This window comes from Carcharhinus amblyrhynchos, chromosome 26 (genome assembly GCF_965287045.1).
Source record: "Carcharhinus amblyrhynchos chromosome 26, sCarAmb.v2.hapA, whole genome shotgun sequence".
Lineage (NCBI taxonomy): Eukaryota > Metazoa > Chordata > Chondrichthyes > Carcharhiniformes > Carcharhinidae > Carcharhinus > Carcharhinus amblyrhynchos.
In genome coordinates, this window is record NC_137349.1 from 13967490 (window position 1) to 13991293 (window position 23804).

Here is a 23804-nt window from a genome sequence, read left to right on the forward strand (position 1 = left end):
CATAATTTTATAAACTTTTATCAGGTTGCCCCTCAGCCTCCATCTTTCCAGGGAGAACAATCCCTCATTCAATCTCTCCTCATGGCTCATACCGTTCATACCAGGCAATATCCTGGTATACCTTTTCTGCGCTCTCTCAAAAGCCTCCACGTCTTTTCGGTAGTGTGGTGACCAGAATTGGACACAGTGTTCCAAATGTGAGCTAACCAACGTTTTACATAACTGTGACATAATTTGCCAATTTTTATATTCGATGCTGCAATCGATGAAGGCAAGCATGCTGTATGCTTTCTTCGCTACCCGTGCTGCCACTTTTAAGGATCTGTGGACCTGTGCTCCCAGATCTCTGTGTGTCTATGCTCCTGATGGTTCTGCCATTTATTTTATAGCTCCCACTTGAATTGTATTTACCAAAATGCATCACCTTGCATTTGTTCAATTTAAATTCCGTCTGCCGTTTCTCCACCCAATTTTTCAGTCTATCTATATCCTGCTGTATTCTCTGACAATCTTCGTCACTAATGTTTGTATTATCCGCAAATTTGCTCATCAGACTAGCTACGTTTTCTTCCAAGTCATTTATATATTTTGAACAGCTAGGGTCCAAGCACTGATTCCTGCAAACACCACTAGTTAGACCTCCATCTTTTATGGCCAAGCTAGTTCTGAATCCATATAGCTAGTTCACCACAGATCCCGAGATTTAATCTTTTGCACCAGCCTGCCATGAGGGATTTTGTCAAATGCTTTATTAAGTCCATGTAGACAACATCCACAGCCCTTCCCTCAATCATTTTTGTCACCTCCTCAAAAAACTCAATTAGTGAGATGTGACATCCCTCGTACAAAATCATGCTGTCTGTTGCTAGCAAGACCATTTTCAAATGTATATAGATCCCATCTCTAAGAATCTTCTCCAAAAATTTCATTGTCACTGACGTCAAGCTCACTGGCCTATAATTACTCGGATTATCCTTGCTATTCTTCTTAAAAAATGAGACAACATTGGCTATCCTCCAATCCCCTGGGACTTCAGCAGTGGCCAATGAGGAAACAAAGACTTCTGTTAGAGGCCCAGCAATTTTGTCTCCCTCAGTAATCTGGGATAGATGCCATCTGGCCCTGGGGATTTGTCTACCTTAATGCTTTTTAATTCATGTAACACTTCCTCCCTCGTAATGATGACTTGCTCTAAAGGGTTTATATGCCACTCTGAGACACCTATGTGTCCTGCTCCTTTGTGAATACCGATGCAAAATTCTCATTAAGGATCTCACCCTGCTTCCTTTGCTTCCACACATAATTTCCCTTCTTTGTCCTTAAGTGGACCAACTCTTTCTCTAGCTACCCTCTTGTTCCTAATATATGTATAATATAGAACTGGGCGGCTGATGGGTGCAGGACAGCAGGTTCCGGGCTCAAGGAAGCCTGCCTCTGTTGTTAGTATCTAACATGTAGCAGCTGTCCACCCCACCATTACAGAATGTGTACATTTCCTACTGTGGGTCTGTACCTTTTAGTTGAGGCACTGCTCTTTGAGTTGTTCTGAGGGCGAGATGGGATAAATTCCAGAACTGGGAAAATGCTCATCAGGCAGCTCAGGCTATCCTGCAGTAGGTCAGAGCTCCCTGCCTGAGAATTAGAATCTATCAGAGAGACTGCATTAGGATCCAAATTGCCCCAGAAAGCTAACTCCCCCACATTCCCTTACACCACTGCAAACAGTGACACAATGGAACACACACATGCTCATTAATGGCTGCCCCACCCTATCCTGTTGGGTTTGTTGATGTGAGGCTGTGCTGAGTGAACCGATCCCAGGAACACACCCTGCACCAGTTTCTCCTTTATTAGATGGAGTAGATAGAACAAAAATCAAAACAGGATTTGTATACATGCTGAAAGTTTGTAGAACAGACACATGCGCCCGCACATGCAGAGTGTTTATGGGATTTGGTATGAAATAACATGAGAAAAGCAAGTTAAAAAATACTTAACTGATAAAGATTCCTAGAAAACTGCTCGTATCCAGAGGATGGAATCACTAATGTGAAACAGGGAACAGTTGGTGACAGAGCATCACAGCAGCTTGTATATTGCAGCCACTGCACTCTGTCAGATACAATACCTGCTCTGTTCAGTATCTGTCCTGTACCTGCACAATATGCTGCAGGCTCAGTACAGTACGTGCGCATGCTAATCTGCAGAACTGGTTCCTCCCAGTTTTACGCTTTATTCCAAGACTTGCCATCATTTTTTGAAATTACATAAAGAATCAAATTTAAAATAAGCCAGTAAACAACAAATCTCTCAGATGGCAATGGCTCCATGAGTGCATACCTCTCTATCACAAAACAATATCAAAACTACAATAGAAAGCTGGAGTGGTTCAGTGAGTAATTCTTGCTGTCTCTGAACCATGCACAAAAAAGGTCCAGATTTAAGCTTCACCATAGGACTTGTTGGCTGAGAGAGAACCCAAACACTATGGCAGGTGGGCCAGTGAGGATCCGTGCTATCCACCCACCCATCCCTGCCAGTGCCAACAAGGAGGACAACCACTCGTAAAACTGTCAAATCCAAAACAGACTGATGCTGATATAAAGGTTATCAATTAGCATTGTGGCTTTCCCACTTTCCCCAGATTACATGGCACAAAGCAGAAACAATATTTAAACATTAACATTGCAAGTTTTCTCTGCTGAACTCTGTAGAATGTGGGCTAGGAGCAGACCATTGTAAAGGAAGAGTCAGCTGTTATAGAGCTAGTGTTGGCCATGATGACTTAACATCGCTTGAGGCAGGACGTTTACCAAGTGTGTTTATAGGGTGAGGGAGACAATGGGGTGATGGCAGAGAATTCATACTGGGAACATGGATTGTAACAATCACCGACGTGCCCGGAACTCTCAGGTGAGAGACACAAAAATTATCATGTGATTGCACTGCCCAAGACACAGGCTGCAGACAAACTGTCAGCACAAGTGTCCAATCAGCAGGCCGCCTTCCCCCTCTGTCCCCGTCCTTCCATACCAAAACCAAAATTCTTTCTGAGCTACCATCAGCAGATCAGGAAAGCTTCCCCCACCACCATCTATAGACCCCCCACAACCTCACCACCCCCAACACTAGGAATGTGAGAGCAGGGAAATGAAGACATTTGAACATCCAGAATGTGGCAGTTCAGCCTCCATGAGGGAGCACCGACCAAGTAGGGAAAAGACAGTGGGAATTGCTGGAGCTGGTGTGCGTGTGTGTGCAGACTCCAGCCTGAAGCAGTGCACGAGAGCTCGGTGCAGACATGTGCCAGAGTACTGGAGAATGAATACAACACACCCAGATGAATCAGAGTCTGGCAGCTGCAACCATTGAAATTCTCCTGAATAAACAGAACATAGACACTGACAGGGGTGCAGCCTGATCCATGGGTGAGGCTGCAATAACAAAGCAGTGATTGGGTTTATTGTAGCCCACCCAAGCAGTACACTAAAGCATGGCCTCACCCACTGCACTCTGCACACGGACACCACTGACCAGACACAAAGGGGAGAATCCCCTCACCACAAAACCAATCTTTTAAATTGTTGACACAAGTCCTCCTCTCGCAGCTGCTAGCAGTTACTCTCAACTTGTAACAAAATTTATTCACTTACCAACAATTACTAAAAGACAATTTTTTTTAAATTCTTTTCCGACAACATTTATTTATAATTTACAAAACCTCTAACTAAACCCAAGATGAATGTGACTCATTTACACAAAAGAAAGACTGTCGGAATCTCACACACACAGACACACGGACATGATTGCTGTCACAGTTTCTTTACTCCCGATAACTTTCCCAGCTTTTTCTCGTGTCCTCGATTTGCTCCGGCTACTCCACGGCCACGCCCACCAAACACACCTGCCAATAGGAAACAAGAACCGGGTTACACTAACCCTTCAAACCAGTCAGCTCAAAACCCAAAGTCATGGTGTTTGTAGCACAGAGAGCAGACTGCCTCCCAGGGAATTAGGGAAGATCCCACGAACCACAGTTTCAAAGAACAGCAGGGGAGTTCTCGTTGCCAATATTAATTTCTCTTCAGCATCACTGAAACAGCTGATCTGATCAATTATCACTGATACTTGTGGGATTTTTCTGTGTGCAATACAGTTGCTGCATTCCCACAGAATCCCTACAGTGCAGAAGGAGACCATCTGACCCACTTTATCTGTACCAAATCCCCAGACACTGGATAGGAATTTGGGAGGAAGGCCGACCATCCCTCTCTTGCCCAGGACTCGGGGACGAGCCAGGAGCGACACTGGTCAATATTCACTCCCAAATTCAATATTCACAAGTAGGCATCTTTAGTTGATGCAAGAACAGGAAGGGACACAGTTAGCTCCAGTCAATCGACTCCACTTGACACAGGCTGACATTTAGCTGAGTTACACGTGACCCTTGTGGAGGAGAGAGGGACAAAATAGTCACGGTGCAACACTCCTCTCAACAGCTGTCTGCAAACTGGGCGGGAGGAAAGAAATTGAGTCAGAGACCACCCTCAGTCCGACAGCACTCCCTGCTGCCGCCCTCAGTCCAACAGCACTCCCTGCTGCCACACCCAGATGACCAGTCAATCGGGAATGGAACCTTACCTCTGCCAGCTCCACCTCCTGCTCCTCGACCTTTCTGCTGTTGTTGCTGCTTCTGTTGCTGGATGCCGCGACCTCTGCCCTTTGATACCACCTCCTCTTTCACCATGTCGATGATTTCATCAGGGATACGGAGATATTTAATGGTGCTGCCCCGAATGTAACATTCTGGCATCTTCCAGAACTTATCCCCGTCCTGTGAAACAGTAGGGCAGAAGACACACAGTCAACTCAGGTAACAATATTCCAACCAAAGGGAGTTAACAGTTGCAGTCAGAGAGACAACCTACAAGAGCAGCACAGCATTTCACTGGCCCTCACACAACATAATCAACCGCACCAAGGACCTACATCAAAGTAGCCAAGACACAGCAGCATGTGTTGCTGATAAGGCATGATCATACTTCACAGAGATAATTAACAAAACTACAATTCACAACTTGTCCAGAACTCCTAATATATCCTCATAAATTATTTCCAAACAGCACACACATCAGTACTGTACCCCAGTGTTGTACACTGACCGACCTATCCCCACCAATACTGGACCCCAGTATTACACAATGACAGACCCATCCCCACCAGTGCTGGATCCCAGTGTTACATGGTTTGATCACTGTGGTTCTGCATGATATTACTGCTGTGTTGCCAGGAGGTGAATGCAGTCAGCAGCTAAAGGTCTCTCTCCACTGACTAAGCATAGCCTCTGCTGCCACCCTGTGGCTACAACCTGATTTGTTGGAGACCTTTTTGATTCTTTAAAGGAACACAGACATTGCAAGCTAGACCTATATATTTTTCCTCCAACTAATTGCCTTTGGGAAAGTGCCGGTGAACCACCTTCCTGAACCCCTGCAGTCCATGTGGTGTACACACACCCACAGTGCTGCTCAGGAGTCCAGGGTTTTGACCCAGCAAGTGACAGAACACCAACAGGTTTCCACGTCAGCAAGTTAATCTTGGTCTGACCAGGCGCCAAGCCTCTCAGAGCAGGGAGAAGGTGTTGGTTTCAGGTGAGATGGGATTTGCTTTATTGATAGTCCTCGCACGCATCACTCAAACGACCTTGCTGCACAATCCATACAAATCACACGGCCTACCACCTGGATTAGTTGTTGGGAGGGCTGCAGGTCCAGATGTTTCCCAATCAGCTGGAGAATCCTCCAGGATCAGCTACACGGTTTCACTGGTAGTGTCACTAGTAGGATGCGTGTTTTGGGGTTGATAAGCCTTAGATCTGGCAAGCTGCCACCTACTCATCTACCCCTGTGCCAGCATTGTGGAAAGGAGGGTCAGAGAGATGGGACTGTACTCATCCGATTGGAGGAAGCAGAGGGTGGTGGGTGCAAAACGTACCCTGGGTGGGGACTTCAACGTCCATCACCAAAAGTGGCTCGGTAGTTCCACCACAGACCGAGCTGGCTGGGTCCTAAAGGACATCGCTGCTAGACTGGGACTGCGGCAGGTGGTGAGGGAACCAACAAGAGGGAAAATGTACTTGACCTCATCCTCACCAACCTGTCACAGATAAAGTCCTATCTTCGCACTAATGACAGTGGTGGCACTCACTGCCACTGTGCTAAATGGGACAGACTTTGAACAGATCAAACAAATCAAGACTGGCCATCCATGAGCAGAATTGTACTCAACCACAATCTCTAACTTCATGGCCTGACATAAGACTGTAATGATGTGGGTATGCCGGCGTTGGACTGGCGTAAACACAGTAAAAAGTCTGACAACACCAGGTTTTAGTCCAACCTATTTATTTGATAATATACTCACAAGCTTTCGGGGTTAGTCCCTTCGTCAGGTGAATGGAGAGTTCTGGCCTCAGACAGAGCATATAAAGCACAGACAGTTTAGAGATTACTGATTAGAATGCGAATCCTTGCACCTAACCTGCTGTTCAAGACCTGAAGTGGCTGATAATGTGAGTGGAAGGAGCACTGATCACAGTTTAAAGAGATGTGTATTGTCTCCAGACAGTACAGTACGTGAGGTTTTGCAAACCCAGGCAAGTCACGGGGGTTACAGATAGTGCGACATGAACCCAAGATCCCTGTTGAGACCGTCCTCATGTGTGCGGAACTTGGCTATCAGTCTCTGTTCAGCGACTCTGCGCTGTCGTGTGTCATGAAGGCCGCCTTGGAGAATGCTTACCCGAAGGTCAGAGGCTGAATGCCCGTGCCTACTGAAGTGTTCGCCAACAGGAAGGGAACAGTCTTGCCTGGTGACTGTCGAGCGATGTTCATTCATCCGTTGTCGTAGGCAAGACTGTTCCCTTCCTGTTGGCGAACACTTCAGTAGTCACGGGCATTCAGCCTCTGACCTTCGGGTAAGCATTCTCCAAGGCGGCCTTCATGACACACGACAGCGCAGAGTCGCTGAACAGAGACTGATAGCCAAGTTCCGCACACATGAGGACGGTCTCAACAGGGATCTTGGGTTCATGTCGCACTATCTGTAACCCCCGTGACTTGCCTGGGTTTGCAAAACCTCACTTACTGTACTGTCTGGAGACAATACACATCTCTTTAAACTGTGATCAGTGCTCCTTCCACTCACATTATCAGCCACTTCAGGTCTTGAACAGCAGGTTAGGTGCAAGGATTCGCATTCTAATCAGTAATCTCTAAACTGTCTGTGCTTTATATGCTCTGTCTGAGGCCAGAACTCTCCATTCATCTGATGAAGGGACTAACCCCGAAAGCTTGTGAGTATATTATCAAATAAATAGGTTGGACTAAAACCTGGTGTTGTCAGACTTTTTACTGTGGATAAGACTGTAAGACAGAGGAGCAGAATTAGGCCACTCAGCCTACTGAGTCTGCTCTGCCATTCAATCATGGCTGATATTTTCCTCATCCCTGTTCTACTGCCTTTTCCCCATGACCCCTGATTAATCAAGAACCTATCTATCTTTGACTTAAAGACACTCAACGACCTGGCCTCCATAGCCTTCTGCGGCAAAGAGTTCCACAGATTCCATTTTCTGGAAATTCCTCATCTCTGTTTTAAAGGATTGTCCCTTTAGACTGAGGTTGTGCCCTCGGGTTCTAGTTTTTTCTACTAGTGGAAACATCCTCTCCATGTCCAGTATCCTGTAAGTTTCAATAAGATCCCTCCTCAACCTTCTAAACTCCAATGAGTACAAACCTAGAGTCCTTAACCGTTTCTCATATGACAAGCTCTTCATTCCAGGGATTATTCTTGTGAACATACCTCCACTTTACCATTACCAACAAACCAGGTCAACCCTGGCTCAGTGGGGAGTGCAGGAGAGCATGCCAAGAGCAACACTAGGCATACCTAAAAATGAGGTGTCAACCTGGTGAAGCTACACCACATGAATGGGCGACACAGTGGCACAATGGTTAACACTGCTGCTTCACAACACCAGGGACCCAGGTTTGATTCCCAGTTTGGGTCACTGTCTGTTTAGAATTTGCATGTTCTCCCCGTGTCTGTGTGGGTTTCCTCCCAAAGTCTTAGAGACATGTTGGTCAGGTATATTTACCCGAACTGGCACCAGATTGCAATGACTAGGGGAATTTCACAGTAACTTCATTGCAGTGTTAACGTAGGCCTTACTTGTGACTAATAAATAAACTTTAACTTTTATAATACAGGACAACTTACTTGCCAAACAGCAAAAGCAGCACGCAATTGAGAGCCAAGCAATTTTACATCCAATGGATCAGGTCTCAGGGGCAATTCTCCCAGCCTGCTGCACTGCTCAAGTAGCAAAGTAGGCCAGAAGACCCACCCCCACTGACAGATTAGCACACGTGCAGTGGCCCACTCAACACTTTGCTGCCACCCTCTCCCCCATCACCGTGAATCCCCGTTGCAGAAGTTTCAATAATCAGGGATTTAAGACACTGATAATACTAGTGCTGAGTACAATGACTCTGGATCAGACTTAGAGGTATTGTCTGCATAAAAGACACCTATAATCACAGTAAGAGATTTAAACAAGTATTTCTGATTTAAAGATGTATTTTGGAATTTAAAATGTATTTAAGAACATAAGAAATAGGAGCAGGAGTAGGCCATCTAGCCCTTCGAGCCTGCCCCGCCATTCAATAAGATCATGGCTGATCTGTCGTGGCTCAGTTCCACATTCCCGCCCTCTCCCCATAACCCTTAATCCCCTCGCTTATCAAAAACCCATCAACCCATGTCTTAAAAATATTTAGCAAGGCAGCCTCCACCACTTCAACGGGCAGAGAATTCCAGAGATTCACCACCCTTTGAGTGAAGAAGTTCCTCCTCAACTCCGTTCTAAACCGCCCCCCCTTTATCTTGAGGCTGTGCCCCCTAGTCCTACTGTCCTTTCTGAGCGGGAAGAGTCTCTCCACCTCTATCCTATCCATCCCATTCATCATCTTATATGTCTCAATGAGATCTCCCCTCATTCTTCTAAACTCTAACGAGTACAAGCCTAGTTTATTCAGCCTCTCCTCATAGCTCAACCCCCTCAACTCCGGTATCAGCCTAGTAAACCTCCTCTGCACTCCCTCCAAGGCCAAAATATCCTTGTGTAAGTACGGCGACCAAAACTGCACGCAATACTCCAGCTGCGGCCTCACCAATGTCCTATACAGCCGCAGCAAGACCTCCCTACTTTTATATTCAATCCCCCTCGCTATGAAGGCCAGCATCCCATTCGCCTTCCCGACCACCTGCTGCACCTGCAGGCTGGGTTTTTGCGACACATGCACAAGGACCCCGAGGTCCCTCTGCACTGCTGCCTGCTGCAGTTTTTCGCCATGTAAGTAATAGTCCTTCCTACCATTATTCCTACCAAAGTGGACCACCTCGCACTTGCCAACATTAAATTCCATTTGCCAGTTCCTGGCCCATTCACCCAGCCTATCTAGATCCTTCTGCAGACTCTCCACACCCTCTGCACAATTTGCCGTTCCACCAATCTTGGTGTCATCGGCAAATTTCGACACCATACACTCGGTTCCCTCCTCCAGATCACCTATATAAATGGTAAATAGCTGAGGCCCCAGCACCGACCCCTGGGGCACTCCACTAGTCACCAACCGCCAATCCGAATAGCACCCATTGACCCCCACTCTCTGCCTCCTATTTGACAACCAATCCTTTATCTACGCTAACACCCTACCCCCAACTCCATGCCCTCTTACCTTCTGCAATAACCTCTTGTGAGGTACCTTGTCAAACGCCTTCTGAAAATCAAGAAAGACCACATCCACCGGCTCTCCTCTATCCACCGCCCTAGACACATCCTCATAGAACTCCAATAAATTTGTCAGACACGACTTCCCCTTAACGAAACCGTGCTGCGTCTGCTCTATCAAGCAATTCCCCTCAAGATGCCTCGCTATTTCCTCCTTGATGACGGATTCTAACATTTTACCTACAACAGACGTTGAACTAGCCGGCCTATAATTCCCTGCCTTTTGCCTGCCACCCTTCTTAAACAACGGCGTAACATTAGCCGTTTTCCAATCTTCCGGCACTTCCCCGGAATCCAGCGACGTTTGGAAAATAACCACCAAGGCATCCACTATAATTTCCAATGTATTTTTTAAAATAGTCTGTGCACTTTAGCCAAAAGCAAGCTGTCAAACAGCATGGTAGGATGAAGATTTAGTGAAACGAACTTTGGAACAATGAAACTACAGAGTATGTGTATTCTTTTCAGCATAAGTTACAGGCAATGTGTTCCCAAAGCCATCGTATGACTAGAGCTGTTCAATTTGTACTGATAAAACAGTGCTTCAAGATGGGAAAAGTGAACATGAAAACATACAATTGTCCTGTCTGATGTATTGCACATTCAGAGGGGTTTTAGAATGTTTAGGGACTTCTCGTCCAAGATGTGTTAGACTGCCCAATGCTCTCCCTTTCAATGATCATTGGTCAAGTAAAGATATGTCTTTAACCAGGATATTGATTCCCTTATTAGCTGAAGTTTTGGCATTACTTAAGTCTCTGAAAAAAACCCCCAACAATCCCCCTAAGGTCTCTGTGGAGCAGAGTGCTAGAGATTGATAAAATTAAGCATGCCCAAACAAAGGCAGGAAAATCTCCCATTTTCCCACCTGTTGGGCATTTAAGTTTTGTTTGGGGAAAATGCTGGCCCTAATCTCTGCAGTCCTGCCACACCCAGTCGTGAATGGTGGTGGAGGACAATTAAATGACTCAGTGGAGGAGGAAAAGGCTCTACAAATATCCCCATCCTCAACGGCAGAAGAGCCCAGCACATTGCTGCAAAAGACAAGACTGAAGCATTCGCAGCAATCTTCAGCCAGAAGAGCTGAGGGGATGATCCATCTCGGCCTCCTCCAGAGGGCCTTAGCATCACAGATGTCAGTCTTCAGCCAATTCGATTTGCTCCATGTGATACCAATCAGATGGGACACCGGGCCCGCTTTTGTTATGATTTTCCCGGGGAGGCCAGGCTGGACCAAATGTAAAGTTCCTAATGAATACTAATACATTTATCTCTAATGACCAATCACCATTAACAGGATCATGATATCCCTTTTGTATACTTTATTTCATTTCCATCTTCCCAGCTAAATTGGGAAACACCAGGTAAATACTTGTCTGGGGGTGCCTCCCCATTAGTAGCTCTGCAGGGGATACTCCCATGGTAATGTATGGTTTATTCTGAAAGTGAGGGGGGAATCTAGCAAACTTCAAATCGTAACCGTTTGCCTGGCTGTTTCTTCATTGCGGGACCACTCTTTCTGCTAAGCCATTTGAGGCTGAGTTGTACAGTGCCATTTTATTCCACTATTTTTATTCCGCTATTTTTCATCAACTGAATCTCTGTCCCTGTAAAGGCAGTGCCGTTAACAGAGGCCAAAGTTTCTGGTAGGCTATGCACAGCAAAGGCTTGTGGTTTTTTTGATTGTTGCGGATGAAGTTGTTCTTTTCATTTCATGAATAATCGAGCTGCTCGGAATGGGCATCAACAATAATTAGGAACATGGCCTCCATAAAAGGACCTAGGGAATCCATACGGAACAGTGCACAAGGTTGGCCAGTCACTCCCACAGATTGCTGTGATTGGCACTGATGACAATGCTTTACTAGATTCTCAATATTTTTATCAATGCCTGGCCAACTTCTGGCGAACAACTTCATTTCAGTCTGAGTCGGGTGAACGTTGTGTAATTCCTGCAGCAATGTTCCTATTGCTGGGTGAAGAACCACTGCTCTAGACCCCAATGGTAACACCTCAGTTCGAGGCAGTGGAAGGTGACTCTGAGCGTGTGTGTTCGACATTTTGGTATCTGGTCTATGTTGGAACACGCAGTTGTGTGCTGCCAAGAGGAATAAGCTTGTCTTTGTGAAATAACCTTAACAGTGGTTTGTGATCAGTGACGATTACCAAGTGATGCCGGTAAACATATTGGTGGAATTTTTAACTCTGTAGATGGCTGGCCCTGCTCTCAATTGGGGAGTATTTTCTCTCAGCATCAATCAGGGTTCTTGACACAAAAGCGATAGACTGTCTCGGCCACCTTCCATTCTGAAGCAAAACTGCCCTTGTTCCAACTGGTGAAGTATCACACACTGGGATTATTTCTCTTTTTGGGTCAAAATAGACTAATAAACCTGAAGATTGAACAGCAAGTTTGACGTTCCTGGCTTCGTGATTCACTCCAATGCCAACATTGATATTTCTTTAAAAATATATGTAATGTTGCCAGATTTAGTATAAACCAGCTATAATAATTAATCATACTGGAACAAACTTACCAAGGCCAGTCTGCCATCACTAATCATCCTTTAAGAACATAAGAACATAAGAAATAGGAGCAGGAGTAGGCCATCCAGCCCTTCGAGCCTGCCCCGCCATTCAATAAGATCATGGCTGATCTGTCGCTGCTCAGTTCCACTTTCCCGCCCTCTCCCCATAACCCTTAATTCCCTCTCCTATCAAAAACCCATCAACCCGCGTCTTAAAAATATTTAGCGAGGCAGCCTCCACTACTTCAACGGGCAGAGAATTCCAGAGATTCACCACCCTTTGAGTGAAGAAGTTCCTCCTCAACTCCGTTCTAAACCGCCCCCCTTTTATCTTGAGGCTGTGCCCCCTAGTCCTATTGTCTTTTTTGAGCGGGAAGAGTCTCTCCACCTCTATCCTATCCATCCCATTCATCATCTTATACGTCTCAATGAGATCTCCCCTCATTCTTCTAAACTCTAACGAGTACAAGCCCAGTTTATTCAGCCTCTCCTCATAGCTCAACCCCCTCAACTCTGGTGTCAGCCTAGTAAACCTCCTCTGCACTCCCTCCAAGGCCAAAATATCTTTGCGCAGGTGCGGCGCCCAAAACTGCACACAGTACTCCAGCTGCGGCCTCACCAATGCCCTATACAGCTGCAGCAAGACCTCCCTACTTTTATATTCAATCCCCCTCGCTATGAAGGCCAGCATCCCATTCGCCTTCCTGACCACCTGCTGCACCTGCAAGCTGGGTTTTTGCGACTCATGCACAAGGACCCCGAGGTCCCTCTGCACCGTCGCCTGCTGCAGTTTTTCGCCTCGTAAGTAATAGTCCTTCCTACCATTTTTCCTACCAAAGTGGACCACCTCACACTTGCCAACATTAAATTCCATTTGCCATTTCCTGGCCCATTCGCCCAGCCTATCTAGATCCTTCTGAAGACTCTCCACACCCTCCGCACAATTTGCCGTTCCCCCAATCTTGGTGTCATCAGCAAATTTCGACACTCTACCCTCGGTTCCCTCCTCCAGATCATCTATATAAATGGTAAAAAGCTGAGGCCCCAGCACCGACCCCTGGGGCACTCCACTAGTCACCATCCGCCAATCCGAATAGCACCCGTTGACCCCCACTCTCTGCCTCCTATTTGACAACCAATCCTCTATCCACGCTAACACCCTACCCCCAACTCCATGTCCCTCGACCTTCTGCAATAACCTCTTGTGAGGCACTTTGTCAAACGCTTTCTGAAAATCTAGAAAGACCACATCCACCGGCTCTCCTCTATCCACCGCCCTAGACACATCCTCATAGAACTCCAGTAAATTTGTCAGACACGACTTCCCTTTAATGAAACCGTGCTGCGTCTGCTCTATCAAGCAATTCCCTTCAAGATGCCTCGCAATTTCCTCTTTAATGACAGATTCTAACATTTTACCTACCACAGATGTTAAACTAACCGGCCTATAATTCCCCGCCTTTTGCCTGGCACCCTTCTTAAACAACGGCGTAACATTAGCCGTTTTCCAATCATCCGGCACTTCCCCGGAATCCAGCGACGTTTGGAAAATAACCACCAAGGCATCCACTATCACCTCCGCCATTTCTTTCAGAACCCTCGGATGCATTCCATCCGGTCCTGGGGACTTGTCCACAATCAGCCCCTCCAGTCTGTCGAGCACCGCCTTTCTAGTAACAGTAATGTCATTAAGACCCTCCAGTCCTACCACCTTTCTATCGCTAACACCCGGCAAATTATTCACGTCCTCCTCCGTGAAGACAGAAACAAAAAAGTTATTCAATACCTTAGCCATATCCCCATCCCCTACCACTAGGTCCCCTTTCTCATCCTCTAAAGGACCAACATTCACCCTAGCCAGCCTCTTCCTTTTTATATATTTATAAAAACTCTTGCTATCCTTTTTTATATTAAGCGCTAGCCCAGCTTCATAGTTTCTCCTACCCTTCCTTATCAACTTCTTTGTCAATCTTTGTTGACATTTAAACCTCTCCCAATCCTCTTCTCGCCCACTACTCTTAGCTACTCTAAATTCCTCCGCTTTTAGTTTAACACTTTCCTTCACCTCCTTTGTTATCCACGGCTTATTACCTCTCCTCCTACTATCCTTTTTGACCATCGGAATAAATTTCCGTTGAGCACCAAGAAAGATCTCCTTAAAGATCCTCCACTGCTCCTTAACAGACCCTCCCTCCAACGCGCTCCCCCAGTCCACATTCGCCAATTCTTCTCTCATCCTACCGTATTTCCCTCTATTCAAACAAAGGACGCGTGTCCGGGAACCCACTTTCTCCTCCTCCATCTGCACCAGAAACTCCACCATACAATGATCACTCTCCCCAAGAGGATCCTTCACCACAAGGTCCCTAATTCTACCCGCTTCATTACATAGCACCAGATCCAAGATAGCTCGCTCCCTCGTTGGCTCCAACACACACTGTTCGAGGAAACTATCCCGGCAGCATTCCAAGAACTCTTCCTCGAGCCCCCCACGTCCAACATGGGTCGACCAATCAATATGCAGATTGAAATCCCCCATAACTACGGCCGTCCCATTCCTGCACGCCGCACTTATTTGCGCGTTAACAGCCCGCCCCATCTCCAGATCATTATTCGGGGGCCTATAGACGACACCCACCAGCGTCTTCCTCCCTTTGCTGTTCCTAATCTCCACCCACAACGATTCCACCCTCTGCTCCTTGGCTCCAATATCATCCCTTGCTACTACCGTGATGCTATCCTTAATCAGCAGAGCTACGCCCCCCCCTTTTCCCTCCTGTCTATCCTTCCTAAACACTTGATAGCCCTGTACATTCATCTCCCAGTCCCTGTCACCCTGCAGCCACGTCTCTGTAATGGCCACCAGATCGTATCCATTTGTGTCGATCTGCGCCATCAGCTCATCCACTTTATTCCGAATGCTTCGTGCATTCAGATAAAGTGCTTTCATCCCAGCCTTCACCTGGACCCTATTTGCCGCAACGCCACCAACTATACTCACGCCCCCTACTCCCTCTATTATTGGGACATCCTCGGCCTCTTCCCTTACATGTACACTCTCCTTAACTTTAGACCTCGTAAGGTCACCTACCCTCACACCCTCCCCCTCCATAATTAGTTTAAAGCCCTGTCTACAGTCCTCTTTACTCGATTCGCCAGCACTCTGGTCCCAGCACGGTTCAGACCAACCCCATCCCTCCCGAACAGGTCCCACCTACCCCAATACTGGTGCCAATGCCCCATAAATTCAAACCCATTCCTCCCACACCAATCCCTGAGCCACCCATTCACTTCCTTAATCCTGTCAACCCTACGCCCATCTGCACACGGTTCAGGCAGTAGCCCAGAGATAACCACCTTGTCGGTTCTACTTTTTAATTCCATTCCAAGCTTTTCATACTCCCTCCCCAGATCCTCAGTCTGCATTTTGCTTACGTCGCCGGCACCCACATGTACCACAACGACCGGATTCTCACCCTCCCACTCCAGGTTCCTCTGCAGCCCAGCTGCGACATCCTGTACCCGAGCACCAGGCAGACAACACACCCTTCTGTGCACTTTGTCATTGTGACAAAGGACAGTGTCAATACCCTTCACCCCACTATCCCCAATAACTACTACGTTCCTTTTCCTTTTCTCTTTGCCTATGTCCTGCTGCAGCACTGTACCGTGTGCAGCTTGCTCACCAACCTCACCTGCCTCGTTATCGTCCAACTTGGAAGCAAGAACCTCAAACCTGTTATGCAGATTAAGAGGCTGAGGCCTCCGCTCCTCACCCCCCTTCCTCTTCCCAGCAGCCCCTTCTTGTCCCTGACCCTTAGAGTTAGCCAGTCTAGGGGGGGTGGATGTCACTTGCACCCCATTGACAATGGCACCCTCTCTCCCCTTGATGAGCCTCAGTGTCTGTAGCTCAGAGGTCAGCTCATTTACCCTGAGCTGGAGCTCCTCCAGCAACCTGCACTTACTGCAGACATGGTCACTGGGATGAACCCTGGGGTCCACCAGTTCCCACATCATACAGAAACCACACATCACATGCCCCTCCATTATTTACTGTAGTAGTTTTGAAAAAATTTTTTTTGTTTTTTTTTGTTTTTTTTTGTTTTTCAAATGAACTCACCTGGCCTTTTTTCTTTCCAGCCCTTTTTGATATTAAGCCCTAGTAGCTCACTCTGCTGCCCTCTCACTCCGCTGCCCGCTCAGACGCTGCCCGCTGTCTACACCAGGTCTCCTTTTAAACCTGGCGCTGATTTAAATCTGATGAACCACAACTGCCTGCTAACCACTCCCTCAGAATTCTTAAAGCAGTAAATACAATAAATAAATGCTTTAAACAGTTCTACAAAGAACAAAGTGCTTTAAACTTATTTTAAACTGGTTTTTAACAGGTAAAATCTTAGCTGTCTCTCTGCTCCTTCACTCATCTGCTCCAGCAAACAATGGAAGTACCGTGTGCAGCTTGCTCACCAACCTCACCTGCCTCGTTATCGTCCAACTTGGAAGCAAGAACCTCAAACCTGTTATGCAGATTAAGAGGCTGAGGCCTCCGCTCCTCACCCCCCTTCCTCTTCCCAGCAGCCCCTTCTTGTCCCTGACCCTTAGAGTTAGCCAGTCTAGGGGGGGTGGATGTCACTTGCACCCCATTGACAATAATTGACATTGACAATAATTTACTTAGTGTGTTCTAAATGCCGTTCAGTGACTACAGAGTGCATGTAATGCCTCGAGACTTAAGTGGCAGCCTCAGTGGAGCCACCTGGTTTAAACCCTCTTCCCAACTCCTTGATCCTTCCTCATCAGGCAAACCTCCACTCATCTCTGGGGAGCTCAAATTCTATAAGGTCCATCAAAAGATCTACTGACAATCTCTCATGGTCATCAGAACATCCCTTCCCTCCCCCCCACACCATCACCATGGTTCGCTTCCAAAGGGAGTGCCGTAAAATGACTGACCCTGGTTCTTCCCGAGTCTTGGTTCAGTGGGAGTGCCGATCTTTTCTGCTTCAATCTCAGAATCTGTGTCCTCATTCCCCGGAGAGGCAGACAAGGGGTTAACTTCCATTTGAGACTCGACACTGGCAGTGATTGTTCCTGTGGCCGGTAATAAGGTCTGCACTGGCACAGGCTCTCTCTTCTGAGATGGTCCACGTTTCCTGACAATTTTGCCCTGCACTTCGGCCTTATAAAGCCGTTATAATCCCGAAAACATGACTAAGGCTGTCCCCAAAGTTGTCACGTGGATTAGGTCACCAGTTTTGAACATTCTTTAAGTCCTTACGGAATCTTCTGACACCCTTGTTGGGAGTACACCCAGGTTTGGGAACAGTGAGCTTCATCTTAACACAGAAACATAGAACAGTACAGCACAGTACTGGCCCTTCGGCCCTCGATGTTGTGCCAAGCTATGCCCAAACCCAAGATCAAGCTATCCCCCTTCCTATCATTCTGGTGTGCTCCACGTGCCTGTCTAATAACCGCTTGAAAGTTCCTAAAGTGTCCGACTCCACTATCACAGCAGGCAGTACATTCCACACCCCAACCACTCTGAGTAAAGGATCTACCTCGGACATTTCTACTACCAAGAAAGACAAGGACAGCAGACAGATTTAGATTTTGGGTAAAAGATACAAGGGAATATATGAGGAAAATTTGAGATAGGCAACAAGTAGTAATGACCTGTACTGTTGTGCCTGTGGGTAGGGTAGAAGTTTGTACAATTAATGATTTCAAAACAAAATGGGTCTTTGAGGGGTATTAGAACCGACAGGTGTACAGAGAGCCAGCACAGACTCAATGAACTGAATGGCCTTTTGTTGTGTTGCATTGTGATGGTCACGATATTAGAGACTGTTATTGTGAGGCGTTGCTGACACAGACTCACTGCCTCGTTTACGCTCACTTCAGTGCAAAAATAACTAATCGCGTTTCAATGACAAGGTACGGCACTTTACAAATAACATTATTTATTCAACGCAGCTGAACTATTCTCACAGTCTGTTTTCTCTATCCTTTGCAACCTAGGAACAGGAGGATGCCATTCAGCCCCTTGAGCTTGTTCAACCATTCTATTAAATCCTGGCTGATCTACCAAATTTCATTTGCACGCGTTGATTCTCTCAACAACAACAATAGTTATGAAATTTTCAATCAGTTCCAGATTTCCACTCTGTCTCAGCATCTCCATTAAAGCAAGTGTCTATACTCAACTTCCTTCCACCTTGTGTGGTTTTACAGTCGAACTCTTTACTGAAGTTTTTTTTGCAATCACTGTTACCCAAAAGATAATCCACATACCCTGGACGTACAAATCACCTCTCGCAGGTTAATATTCATCCAGTTGTCACAGCTGACCAGGTGACCGTTGTATGTTTCTCCATTCTTCAACTCCACAAGCTGCCAAAAACAAAAAGAAGAGTTCCTCAAAGCTCTTGTACTGTTGATTCTATCATGAAAACCCCAATGAGGTACAGGAACCATCCCAGCTTTAAACCGCGAGGGGACAAATTTTAACTCAGCTAAATTCTATCGCTGAACTGGACTCAGCCCCAGAACCTGTTGCTGCTGACGATGAGGTTTGTCTTCTGATAGGGCCACGGAGATGGTCTGCTGCTTCAAACCTACTTTGAATAGAACCGCCTTGTTCAGAATAGTTCTGGATTAATACAGCGGTTCTGGGGAGCAGCATTCGAGTTCAGGTCACTGTGGGTATTCAGTAAATGGCTGCCATGATTCCTACAGTCATTACACTTCAAAAGGTACCACAAAGGCTGTGAAACACTCTGCGGGAGAAAAAAATCTGCCTGTTGCTAAGGGACTGAAATGTATGGAAGGTTTAAATAGCTGATCAGCTACAGCGGGCCGCACCCGGCCCCACAGCAGGCCGCACCTGGCACAGCAGGCCCCACAGCGGGCCCTGTCCAGACCGATCAACACCCATTAATGCTGACATTCCTTCAATCTAACTCACCATTGGATGATTCTGCGCCGTCTTCAGTAACGAGAGGGGAAGCTGAATTAAGAAGAAAGAAACAATTAAATTGGGAAGAAAGTTTCACTTGTCAAAACAATCAAAGCCGTAGAAAGATACAGAGTTCAGGAACTGAGGCTGCCATGCCAACTAAAATTGAAATTCGGGCAAACCAGTTACTGCTAGTTTCTCAACAATTACAGTACATTACCTTCCATTACGCACAGGGGCTTTGCTTCAGCTGTCGAGAAGTGGGGATGTACGATCTCTCTCTGGCCGACACAATATATTCAATACATCAAACTGTACAGATTTCTCCTGATAGCACAAACCCACCCAGTCTAATCTCCCACTCGTTACTCTTCCAACTTTGCCCATTTATGGTCTTTGCTTCAATGGTCTGTGATTGACAATTCCATGTTTTCTTGGCACAAACAGATATTTTTCTTTGATCAATTTCAATGTCTGCAATTTCACTACAGCAGTGACCATGGAGGACTATTACTCATTATTCCTGGACCCTAGCCCTGGGTGATATTGCGCACATGTCCACCTTCCTCCTCAGCTCCAGCAATAGCTCCTAAAGATGAGATTCTACCCCTTACCATTGCTTTATTATTTTCCAGCTTAGTAGAAACACCAGTATTTCTCTCAGTTTAAAAACAAATTTGAAATGTCTCTGAACTGTGCACGTTGTGCAACCCGTGTCATTTCATGAACATATAATCCTTCAGTGCAGAAGGAGCCTGTTTGGCCCATCAAGTCTGAATCAATCACAATCCCACCCAGGCCATATTCCCATAGTCCCATGCATTTACCCTAGCTAATTTCCCTGACACCAAGAGTCAGTCTATCATGGCCCATCAACCTAACCCAGACATCTTTGGACTGTGAGAGTGCAACACAATTATTTAGCAGCAATAATGTCAAAATACAAGGATTGAAGTTAATCTTTCTCCCACAAACTTCATTTCCTAACTCCCTGATCCACTCTGCAGCATTGGGGAGGATTTGCGAGATCAATCTTTTGAATTTACTCCCAATGGCATTAATCTGGAAAGAGATTAGTCCCAGGGATCAGTCTCACCTGAGGATCCCCCCCAAAAAAATCCACATACCCTGAATAAATACACAATAGTTTACATCCCAAATCAGAATAGAACCATTTGCAAACTACAAACATATAGATCACTAATAATATTAACGCACACCCTGGAGAGGGTATCGGGATGAGGGTAGGGAGTATGAAGAGGGGTGGAGAGTGAGGGGTGGGCGGTTTGAATTTTGGGTGAAGGAGAAGAGGAAGAACGAGGGGAGAAGGAGAGTGAGGGGGAAGAAGGGGGTGGGGAAGGAGTTAGAAGGGGCTGGAAGAGGGGGCGGAGGAAGGGGGTGAGGGACATGGGGGAGATTGAGATTGAAGGTGAGGGGGGATTGAGATTGGTGAGGGGGTGGTGAGGGGGGATTGAGATTGGTGAGGGGGTAGGCGGTGCCCCCCTCCCCCGGGCTCGCGCTGCCGCCATTTTCTCACCATTTTCCCGCCGGACCCGCAGCCCCGCCCCTACGCTAATTGACAGCCGGATTGACCAATCAGCAGCAACGCTCCCATCTGGAGCCAATCATCGCGCAGCACCGTAAAGCGTGCGTGTGACCAGCGGGAAGTGTCGCGCTGTCGTGAAGTGCGGCCTAATCGGAGTTGAGAAGCCTGGGGCTTGATTGAGACGGCTGCGCCGGCCCGGGGGGCGGGAGCTTCTGCCTCAGGAGATTCGACTGGAATTTTATTCCGTCCCTCCGCAAACCTTCCCCCCCCCCCAACCCCCAGCCCATACACCTCTTCCCTATCTCTGCCACCTCCTCCAACTCCTACATTCCTCTCTATCTTGGCAATGGCTATCATAGCTCCAGGGTCTTTTCCACAGATGTGGGTGCTGTGGGACTCAAGCTCCCTCTCCTGAATCTCACCCAACAACAACAACCTATATTTACACAGTACGGCCTGGACTCTAAATATACAATTTCAGCACAAAAAGAGACCGTTCAGCCCGTCATATCTATACCAGCTCCTTGAAAGAACTGTCCAGGTAGTTTCAATTTATTTTCTTTCTCCCTTAACGCTGTAAATTTCTTCTTTTCGAATATTAATTCAGTTCTCTTTTGAAAATGATTATTGAATCTGCCTCCACAGTCTTCTCAAGCAACATCTTCCAGATCATAATTCATTGTGTAAAACAAATTCTCTTCATCTCTATCTTACTGATTAAATCGTTTTCTCTTTGGTTACTCACCCTCTAAAGCCATTTGGTCAGATCATCAAAAGTTTGGTCGAAGAGTTGGGTTTTAAGTTGTGTCTTAATGGAAGAAAGCAAGATGCAGAGGTTTATGTAGGAAATTACAGGAGCTGTAGGCTCAGACAGATGAAGGTAAAGCTGCTAATGGTGGGGTGATTAACATCAAGGATGCTCAAAAGGCTAGAATTCGAGGATCACTGATAGGTTGGAGGGTTGTTCGTAAGTACATGTTGACTTTGTCTAATCCCGTTGATATTTTCCTGCGATAGTGTTCTGTTATCACACCCTTTATAACAGACTTTAGCGTTTTCCATACTACTGATGTTAGACTAACTGGTCTGTAATTCCCTGTTTCCTCCCTTTTTTGAGTAGTGGAGTTACATTCACCACCCCCAATTTACATTATCCATTCTCCAATCTGCCAGGATTGCTCCAGAATCTACAGAATTTTGGGACATGACAACCAACGCATCCTTTCTTTCCATGGCCACCACCTTTTGTGCTCTGGGATGTAGATCTCAGATCCTTAGGATTTATTGGGGATTTATCAAGGGAAGTGGTTAGATTCTCTCTTGTTGAATGTGGTCACTGCCTGGTGTTTGTGTGGAACATATGTTACTTGCCACTAATCAGCCCAAGACTGAATGTTGTCCAGGTCTTGCTACCAGAGCAGTCACGGGCATTTGGCCTCTGATCTTCGGGTAAGCGTTCTAAGGTGGCCTTCACAACACACGACAACGCAGAGTCACTGAGTAGAAACTGATAGCCAAGTTCTGTATGCATGAGGATGTCCTCAACCGGGATCATGGGTTCATGTCACACTATCTGTAACCCCCACGACTTGCCTGGATTTGCAAAATCTCAATAACTGTCTTGGCTGAAGACAGTACACATCTCTTTAGCCTGTGCTTAACCGTCTCTCCACTCACATTGTCCGCACTTTTAAGACTTGATTACCTGTAAAGACTTGCATTCCAACCATTATTTTGTAAATTGAGTTTGTGTTTTTATATGCCCTGTTTGTGAACAGAAGTCCTGCTCACCCAATGAAGGGGCAGCGCCCTGAAAGCTAGTGGCTTGTGCTACCAAATAAACCTGATGGACTTTAACCTGGTGTTGTGAGACATCTTACTGTGTTTACCCCAGTCCAACGCTGGCATCTCCACATCATAACTGTACAGAGTCACTGTTTATTCAGGCTAAGGATCATCCTCTGCGAAACTCTATTCTTTTGTAATCCTCACTGTGAAAATTTAATTCAATTTAACGAACGAAGGACAGAAATAGTTTCCCAGACCGGCGATTGAAGCGTTTGGTGATTTAGTAAAACGTTCAGGGAAACCAGGCTTGGTTTATGCTTAATGTCCCCGACTAATGGAGTAATTGGACACGTGCCCACCATTGCTCAAAGCTCAGTTCCTTACGAGCTAGCAGAGAGGGATGACTCGAAACGGAGGTATTGGTGCCCTCCCTCCCCCCGCCTCAGCCCCTACCCTGCCAAAGCAGGGAACTTGCACCATGCCTGGGATTGGGAGAGTTGCCAAATCAGGCTGGTGGTATTTTCAAATGTTTCAGGACTTCATACAATTTCCCGATCCCTGCGCAGCTGCCATTGATCACAGACGCATCTGCCCTAATGGTGCCCTGCACCTCCCCCCATCCCATCCACCATTGGTCAATTGGAAATGGAACAAACCTCCTTCCAGACTGGATAATTCCGGATATCATCCTGTTTATAATTAATAGAAGCGTTGACAGTTTCTTTTCAGTGTTTTTTGAGGATAGAATCAGAATTGGGATTGACTGGATTTTTCTATCGTGAGCCAGCATTGGGCTTGATGGGCCAAATGATCTCCTTTTGTGCTGTCATGACTCCATATCTCTCTGACCTTTTCTTCATAGGTGGTCCTAGTGTTTAAGCTGCATTTGTGGAGTGTTGGCAACCTAACGTGGACAGGTGGACTTTGCTGATCTGTGTCAGTCTCCCTTAGACTGGTAGGATTGGAGAAATTGAACAGAGAGGCCAACACACAAACACAACAGTGAGGGAGCAGAGTCAAATTCTTGTGAGTGTCCCTTCTAACAGAGGGGAGGTGACCTCACCCTCTCTGAAAAACCATCAGTTTGCTGATTGGTGGTTATGGCTGATTTTGGAAACTTCACTTTGGGAA

At 46.5% G+C, this 23804-nt stretch overlaps 1 protein-coding gene across 3 annotated transcripts; it reads right to left on the minus strand.

Annotated features, from left to right (window-relative positions):
- Positions 1-1833: 1833 nt before the first annotated feature.
- lsm4 (LSM4 homolog, U6 small nuclear RNA and mRNA degradation associated) lies at positions 1834-21650 on the minus strand. 3 transcript variants are annotated; one of them, XM_080213181.1, is made up of 5 exons: positions 21631-21650; positions 19349-19390; positions 18676-18774; positions 4642-4834; positions 1834-3904 (listed from the first exon to the last, which is right to left on the minus strand). In XM_080213181.1, exons 2-5 carry the CDS (start codon positions 19349-19351, stop codon positions 3813-3815), a joined length of 387 nt encoding a protein of 128 aa, XP_080069307.1. In that variant the 5' UTR covers positions 19352-19390; positions 21631-21650; the 3' UTR covers positions 1834-3812. The 3 variants fall into 3 exon arrangements, with proteins under 3 accessions (XP_080069307.1, XP_080069305.1, XP_080069306.1); XM_080213179.1 differs by lacking the exon at positions 21631-21650 and adding an exon at positions 20877-20920; XM_080213180.1 differs by lacking the exon at positions 21631-21650 and adding an exon at positions 19560-20267.
- Positions 21651-23804: the final 2154 nt, after the last annotated feature.